At 38.8% G+C, this 9,010-nt stretch overlaps 1 protein-coding gene across 1 annotated transcript; it reads right to left on the bottom strand.

The window, feature by feature from the left end:
* Positions 1-829: 829 nt before the first annotated feature.
* On the bottom strand, positions 830-8,805 carry LOC104536222 (homer protein homolog 1-like; the record flags this gene model as incomplete). The annotated part of the gene is made up of 3 exons (XM_010178780.1): positions 830-1,800; positions 7,079-7,159; positions 8,695-8,805. Coding segments are annotated over 3 exons (381 nt in total), but the record flags the coding sequence as incomplete, so codon positions are not given.
* Between the last annotated feature and the right edge of the window lie 205 nt (positions 8,806-9,010).

Raw genomic sequence — 9,010 nt, forward strand, 5'->3', positions numbered from 1 at the left:
TTTCTAGTTTTGAATATCAGTCTCTAAGTGAAGAAAACTGTGTTGTACAAATTTAATAAGCAGCTAGATTTCACGTTTAACATTCAAATTAATTTGGGGAGCAAACAAAGGTCCGTGCATCTTTCAACTCTGAAATCTGACATTCGTACATTTTAAAAAAGCCCTCTTCAACTTTACAAGCAATTTATGGCAAGAATGTACTTTGATGCAAGATACATGACACTTGGCTTACCTTTCAAAGAAGTTGTTTGTTTTTTTTTAAATAAATCTATTATATAAAGAAACGTGTGTCTGCCAAAAGTCTGTTAAAATTACATCAAAACAACTTTAAAACCTGCTCACTGAGGATAATTTAATTCAATTTCCTGTTTTAAAACATTTAGTTAACAGTTCAGAATATTGCCTGGTGTAATTTCAATAAAGATGTGATATGAAGACCCATAAAAGAGTAAAATAGTCTCCATTTCAATTTGCTATGACAACACAATTTCTAGAAACAGCTTTCTTGGTTGGACAAGGCCAGTGTATGAGTAATCCCTTGCAACAGCTCTATGCCCTTAATGCAATCTGTAATACAACAGTGCTCCCCATAAGCCATTTTTTCACAAAACCTGAAATTCACGTGACATTCTGAAAATCTGCAGAACAGAGTAACAGCTAATTGAATATACATATTTGATATATCTATCACAGCCAGAAAACAAACAACTGGCTACTCCTTGTTATCTGTGCATGTCAAATTTTACATTGAAAATTCTCAGGGTTTTTTTGCCTTTTTTTTTTCTTTTTTTTTTTTTCTTTTTTTCCTGGGGGACTCACCTTCCATCATTGGTTGGCTACAAAATATAGTTAAGTGGAAGATAGTATCTCACTGTAATTACATGGAATTCATATGAAAAGTAAAACTTGCATTGGACAATATCGTAGAACACCAGAGTAAGCTCCATAAAGAAATAGTAAAGTATCTTCCAGTATATATATATATTAAAAACTAAACAAAACAAAACAAAAACAACCAATCAACCAAAAAAACCCAAGAGGAAGAACTTTATACAAGCAGTCATAGTAACTTTGTTTCAATTAAAGATGCAATTCTCTCTCACGCCTGGCAAGAATAAATTTGTAATGGCACTGCTTCTCCACAGTGCAAAGTATCCTGAGAAATTATTAAGAACAACAAAATACAGGGCTGCCATCACTAAGTTCTTGCACAAAACACAGCAATTAAATATCTTAAATAAATTAAACAGCAGATAACCTATATTGTGTCTATCACAAAACAGGGATGTGAGCTGGGACACTGCTAATTCTTCCATCACTGATAATTAGAAAAGGATTGCATTCAATTACTGTTAGAACTCTCAAGTTATCTATGGCCAATAATGTACAAGGAGGTAATTTGTAATTCAAGTTTTTTTGTTTGTTTTTTTTTTCTTCAACAGGCTACAAGCTGAGTTCTTAATTTTACATTGAAATATGACTCAAATTTAAAACAAGCCCTCTCAGAGGAGCATTTTCTAATTTTGTGCAACTTTGATGCAGAGCCCAACACAGTCCTATGAAGAGAGACAGTGCATCTTTAAGCTGATTGGCACTGAAATCCAGTTTTCTTTAGCTGCATTCTATTAACTTGGCCAAGTTATCTCGTAACTCTGTTAGTTCAAATATTTTTCCATCAAGGATTTCTAAAAGTGTCTTCAAGTTATTGCGAAAAACTTCTTGCTCATTCTGACTTTTCTCCAGACGTTGCTCTAGATCAGCCAGCTGGCCTTCCAGGTCTTTGTTTCGAATTTCTACTTCCTTCAGAGAAAATACATAACATGTTAATGAGTTGTCTGCAATCAGAAAGCAGACTAACCTCCTGCTGGTATTCGTGTGCTCTTTTTGTCAAATGTTTTTTAAAACAATTTGTGACTCTTCACAGCTTCCACTAAACCAAAACCAGAACCCATATTGTTATTACGATTGCATCTGTACTCCCACTTCCTCCATCTTTCAGCAATTCATCTGAAGGACAGGAACTTTTGGAGAGGGATAAAATTTAGTCAGTGAACAAGAGTTGTGATATACTTATTCAGGTAAGTTATTGCTTCTATCATTCAGAAATGTGCCACCTACTGAAAACAGCTTCTCTAGGGTTTACTTAAGTTCAAGTATGCCCTGAATTAGGCTACATGAATTGCTCAAGGACATAGTCGCTGTTAAATGGTCTCATATAGAAACTCATACAGAATACTGCTTTATGGTTGGAGGAGTACTACCTTACTCCTGTCCCCCATTATAGGCCTTTTCACTCTGAAAATTAAGACAGAAACATAGACTAGTGGGACTGATGTCAAGGTGACATAGACTGGAACAAATTTAACCCAGCAAGTGCAAGCTGAATGTCCCATCTCACAGCTGTGGAAGTCACCGTGCCATATGGACAAGCTGTTCCTGTGCCATGGATGCGAAGACGAAGCTGTGTTATAATACAGACAGCTGGAGGGAGCTGACCCCAAGCAAGCTCAGCCCTGGTTCATGAGCAAGAGAAACCCCTCACACCAGCCTGACAGGACTCCCTACAGCCCTGGCCTGTGCCCAACAGGGGAGGGAGGTAATGGTTGCTCGGCTCCATGCAAACTGGGTGCCCTCTCTTCCACTGAATTACTAATGTGGCTGTCACGTGGGTCTGGAATAGCATATTGTTATTGGTTGTGTTCATGGCACATCTTGTAAATTTATGCTAAATTTTGTAATTTCAGTTATGAAAAACACTTTCAAAGGCAGCACAGGGACAGTGAATTTAGTGCACCATACACCCTGTGCAGCCATTCTCCGAAAAAATGCACAGCGAATTAATATTTACATACACTAACATTTTTTCAACACCACTCTCCTTTACAGTGGGCTCTGTGTGTCACAAAGATTGAACAGGCCTGCTCTGAGTTTTTACAACAACTGGTTTCACAGAGCTGCAGAGAGGGCAATTTGGCAGCAGTCACTGCTCCCAATATGAGAGACTCCTCTTTTTGCCCTCCCAGTGTCCCACTCCTTTTGTTGTGATTCTTCTGCCCTCAAAGCTAACAAATATATTAATGTTTACATTGGAGAGATCTCAGCTAACAATAAGAAACAACCTGACCTACACAGAATGTCTCTTTGGGCAGACAAGAGTAACAAGTATAAGACAGCAGACTTGTGCCAAAGTCCATGGCCCAAGACATGTTTCCAGACCTGAGGGGTATGAGGGCAGCATCCATTGGACGCTGCATCCCTGGCCAGAGGAGGGAGGTGGCCAGTGCTCAGTGCTGGCTCCCAGTCTCTGCAGTTGGGGAGAGCTCTGAGATGCCTTGCAGTGGAGAAGGCAGAGCCTCATGAACCCAATTTCCTCACAGCTGTGGCTACTTGTGCAGCCAAGGGTTACGTCCAAGCTGAACAGAATACCTCCCTTACTTATTTTTTGTAAATGGGCAAGGTGAAAATGACAGAATTTTCGGCACTGGTCTTGAACAGCACAGCTGAGAGCAGAAATAATCTTTGCTACCAGGACCAAAAGTAGAATTAGTTTAGTTTGTTTAATGCTGAATAGTTGCCAAAGCACTAAAGGAAACTAACTGAAAGGAGTATTTGTAGAAACAACATAAATTAAAATAGATACATGCTTATGTAGTGATTACTCCTACTTATGTAGTGATTAGCTACCCCATCTCTGCTATAAAGGAACAAGCTAACTGATTACAACCCTCTGAAGGCTCTCCTTCACTAAGCCTACTTCTGCTCTCCAAACTGAGCACTGACAAGTATGATCTGGTGTAGTGACTGCATGGGCTCAAAACCCTCTGAGGCCAAGTGACTGCAGTACTGGATAAAAAGGGAAATTCAGGGTCCTCTCAGCTCTGCAGTCCTTTCTTTACCTCACACAAAACCACTGTTTTATCATGTTTGCTCACACGTCCTGCTTCTGTCACTGTTCCTCTGCTACTCATCAAATGTGTGTGCTCTAAGAAGTCTCCATGCCACTGCTCTTACCTCAGAGATAATTAATTTCTATAAGTAGGCAAGACAGTGATGAAAGGGACCACTTCGGAACAAATCCATGGATACATAGATGGGGTTTTTGTGATATCTGGGCCTGAAGAACACCCTGCTGGCCTGTATCTAGCACTGAAGATCATCTTTTAGGCCCTCCTCAGACACTTAAACTGAGGAACTGTTCTTCTGCGAGCTGTTAGGGTGGGAGCACCCAGGTAAAACTGAAAGCTTTATGCCAGATAGAGGAACTTCCACCCATATTCAGCCAAAGGCTAACACTCCATTCCTAGTCCTTGCCCTGCCTCTTTTCAGATCAGAAGAGCTCCCTTCTCTTGTTTAAACTTCCAACTTGCATATTTGATTTATATTCCATTCTTGACATCTCCTTCCTAATCCATATACTTTTAGCTTCCCAAACATTTCCTCTAATAGACTTTCTCCCACACTTCCTCCTGTTTTATTTTCCTTAACTTATGCTTAACATATTTAATGATGTATGGGAAATAGAATTTACTGAAATATGTCAGAGGCTGTGGCTTTTAATTTCTGGAAGAGGCTTCTTCCCAAATTTTACTTTTGATCCTTACACATACTTACCCTAGATTATTATTAATGATTTTTGCAATAGAATTGCACTACAAGTTCATGTACAGCTCATGTGCAGCTTCCTGTTACAAATCAGTCTACCTCAAAATTGCTTCTTGATGGGAAGAAGTGCAGAGGTGCCTGTGTAATGTAATCGATTCCCCTAGTTGTGTCATTTCACTTTATTTGCAGTTAATCTCTAACAATAAATTGCCTCTTCCAATACATTCAGGCCCTTTGCAAGGTGTATTTTACACTGCTTTTTCAAGCTCTGCTTACAGTGGACACAATCATTTCTCATACATTGTTTTCTTTTAGAAAAGAAATAGATTATTAACAAGTTATGTTTGTTGTTTGCGCTGTAATAATCTTTAGTGTAATTCAGAGCAAGGATCTGAACAAAATACTCAAACCACACTCAACAGCTATACTTAGCAATCAGCCATAGTAATAAAGATATCTTGACTTACTGGGAGAGTCACACTGACTGTGACTCATTGATACATCTTCTCTACATTGCTAACGAAATTACTGAGTAACAAGGGCCCTGATATTTACCCTTCACAGTGATAACATACTATTCTTCTATTGAACTTGCCAAAGATGGATTTCTAACTCATTCCCTGATATGAGTGTGTCAGAAATGCAGTACACCTTGAAATAGTGATTTCTTTATACAGCATTTTTCAGTCAGTCTATATAGCAAAATATTTTAGAGTTACATAACCCATTTGTGAGCACAGGAGGGGAAAAATAAAGCAGAAGAAGAAAGAACAGGACAGACACATACAGACTCTGGAGACAATCACCCTGAAAACAGATAATGAGTCCACTAAGTGCACACATGTGAGATGCAGCAGAAAATGCCATTTCACTGACGTCAAGAATGCAGGGTGAAGTGGCTCAGAGGACACCAGTATAATCAAAGCAGGATGATTATAGCAAAGCAAAGACTTCAGCTCTTGCAGATGGGCTGCATCAGGTCAGTAATATGCTTTAAGCTTAAGAAATGGAACTTTTAACTCAGATTGTGAGCTTTAAATTGACTTGAATAGAACCATATAGAACTATTTTCAGAAACTGGCTACAACATGACACATGGACATATATACACAATATATCCATTTGGTTACTAAAGATATAAATATACCAAAAAGAAGCTACTGACTTTATAAAGTACAAACTTTAATAAAAACTTAGCATTTTCTAACCTTTCATCTCTTACCAGTCTCTCATAATTCTGCTTGCTAAGGATAGCTAATTCCTGGGTCATTACTACTTTTCATATGATCTTACACTGAAATTATTGCATATGGGATTGCTAGAACAATTTCTAACTTTCATTGTAATCTCCCTTTTGAGTCTCTCACATAAGCTCCTTTTCAGCTGAAAACCCATATTTTTAGCCTAAAGCTAGCAACAATTTTTTGAATAGTGGAACAAGTAAGCTCAGGTGTATTCAAAACAATCTTTAAAGACTGTTTAAAGTAACAACATACTTTTTTCCAAATAATTTGACTTAAGAATGAGGTAAAAATTAATAAACTCATTTTGTTCTTATGTGACTTATTCTGTAGGTTAAAATGAGATTCAAGGAAGTTCCAAGTCATGAAATGCATTTCAAAGAACACCTGCTTAACGATTTTTAAACCATGGCTAGTCTGAGGGGGCTTGCATGACTTGGGTTAAGCCACAGAACAGTGAGGGTCACCTTTCAACACTTGAGATTTGGAGCTATTTAACACCTGAGATTCCAGTCCTATCAAAGCTCTGAAGCCTGAATGCAGAGTTTAACTCACCTAAGGTTTGGATTGCCCTCATTCAGAGGCAGGTTTCACAAGGGATGTGCATATGTGCTGGTTGGTTAGCCCAGCAACAGAAAGACAAGAGCTCAGATGTAGCAAGGCAGGGGATACTGAGGGCACATTGATTCCAGAAGTCTGAGGTATCTGGCTTTACACACAGTAAAGAAACAACCCAGATAAAACAATGAAAACACAATGATTCTAAATAATTCCAAGAAAATGTCAGTGTGTTTCTAAGGTCTGTATCACAGAAGAACGCTTTGACCTCTACTTCCTCAGGGTACTTTTAAGAGTTGAATATGAACTCACCCCAACCTGATGATACACAGCCTGACAGCTGCAGGGGCAAATAAGACCTGTGGGAAGACACCACAGTGAAATGGGACCAGAACTGCCCAGGACGCTGTCGATGAAGGACATCTGCTGGCCTGAGAGTACTCTGTGGACTTGTAAATTAGATTCACATCTGTTCCCTCGGGTAAAAATAGCAACCTATAGCAGGTGGAAATTTTGATACAAATTCCTAAGAATCATCCCAACCCACCACTTTGCAATCTACCTTCTGTATTTATCTGGCACCTTCAGTGAAAAGAGCACAAGTTGCTGATGTGAACTGCTCACTTGATTATCATTTTTCCCATCTTTCTAAATTAAGATGATGCACTATAGCTCACCTGTAACTTCTGGGTCAGAGAGTCCCTCTGTGCCTGGAGCTCTCTGGCATTGTCGATTTCTTGTTTCAGTCCCTCTATTTCCTAAGGGAGAAGAAACAGCCTTGCTAGCAATACATTACCTGGCTTGGTCTCAGTGCAGGTACGCTGCCTACCACTTCTCCTGAACAAGCCATCACAATGACACCAAAACTGGCAGTTGGCTACTGCCCATCACAGCACATGAAGTTTAAGCCCTGCTCTCAATACCCATGAATCACAGTCCCAAAACAGCAATTCCATTGCGAATATACAACAATACAAAAAAGCATTTTCTATTATAAAAGTCCAAGTTTTCCTTTCCCACACAAAAGATCTGATTCTTTTTTCACAGAAAATTAAGGGTCCCTGTAATTAGAGAAACAATTTTACACTTTAAATTCTATTAGAATCTATCTGTCTCCATTTTTTCAAGAGAAAAATCCAATTTTCATCTGTGAGCTGCTTATTATGTCACTAGCAGCATGGCTGAGAATCAAAAAATTGCCTGCTTTGACTACTGATTTTTGTAAAAGGAGAGTCTAAAATAAATATTATCTTTAATTTAGTAAGAATAAAGTAATAAGGTATAAAAGTTAAAAAATATAGATAAAAGAATGAATGGAAGAGAAACATTTTCTTAGCTTACTTTCAGGAGACAAGAATAGAAATAGTTAAAGAGACTAAAAGGTAGCAAACTTAAAACTATTAATTACTTGGCCTCTCTGTATCTTCCTTGGAAACACCTAACAACTGCCCTGCTGGAGGAAGGACCCTGCAAGGCACACTGCCCCTCCGAACATGCACACACACACTCTTTTCTCTCTCTCTCTCTCTCACACACACACACACACACTCACTCATACATACACCCCAGAGCCCACTATGTCTGCCATGGAGGGCTCAAAGGATCTGGTCTTAGATGGGGCAAACAATTCATACGCAGCTCCTTCCACTTCCTTTCTCCCATCCATAAAGGGGCGATTCTCGATAGTTCTGTGGCACAAATCTGCTTTCCTCTAGGACCTGTGCCAGTGCAAGTGTTACTCCAATTCCTTCTATTTTCTCGCTGCTGGTCCAGCCCAAGGCAGACGGCACAACAAATATCGTCAAGTTTCAGGCTGGGGGCTTGGCATGCATTTAAGGAAAGGGGTGATCTTAGGGATCACAAAAGTCAGCTGTATTAACAGATACTGAAAAACAAATTGGCCTGAAAAGGCATTGATCTATTACTTGTTCCAAACCCTACTCTCCAGAAAACGGAAAGCATGATTATGACAGCTTCCCTTCTTAGTGAATTTGGACTGCACCAGTGTGATGACTGCTCTGTGGAAACCACTTACTTTTGCAAACAGAGGTGGTTGGTAAAAGCAAACACAGGAAAGCGTTATATATGTTATGTTGTTCATATACCCAGCTTTATATTGGACTGTTTTCATTATATACACATAAAAATAATAGTTTCAAAGAAGCTGAAAAAAAATTTTACTTTGCAGCATCTATACGAAATACTACAGTATTTACCAGCCATCAGAATTTTAATACTGAAAGCCTTAAGAAATGACATAACATAAAAGCCAAGAATAAATGTTAGCAAGTACCTCTTCCTTTTTCTTCAGCGTAGACTCTAACTCCTGTATTGTCTGGTTTAATTCTGTTTTATGTGTGTGGACCGCATTGGCTTGACTGCTCACACACTCTAGCTCAGTCACCTGTTGAAATAAGTAGAAGCAACAGCATACGGAATTAATTTCAACAGTTTCAAGGTACTATTACTTCTTTGCATCAATAGTTGCATTTGAAACACAACCTTCGTTCTGGGTAATTTATGTTTATTAAAATGGTAAAGGTGTTCTCATAAAGTCAGCATAAAACTCCTTAACAAAATGTTTAGCATAAAATGGTTGCTATGACTTC

Source organism: Mesitornis unicolor, unplaced genomic scaffold (genome assembly GCF_000695765.1).
Source record: "Mesitornis unicolor isolate BGI_N332 unplaced genomic scaffold, ASM69576v1 scaffold33602, whole genome shotgun sequence".
Taxonomy (NCBI): Eukaryota; Metazoa; Chordata; class Aves; order Mesitornithiformes; family Mesitornithidae; genus Mesitornis; species Mesitornis unicolor.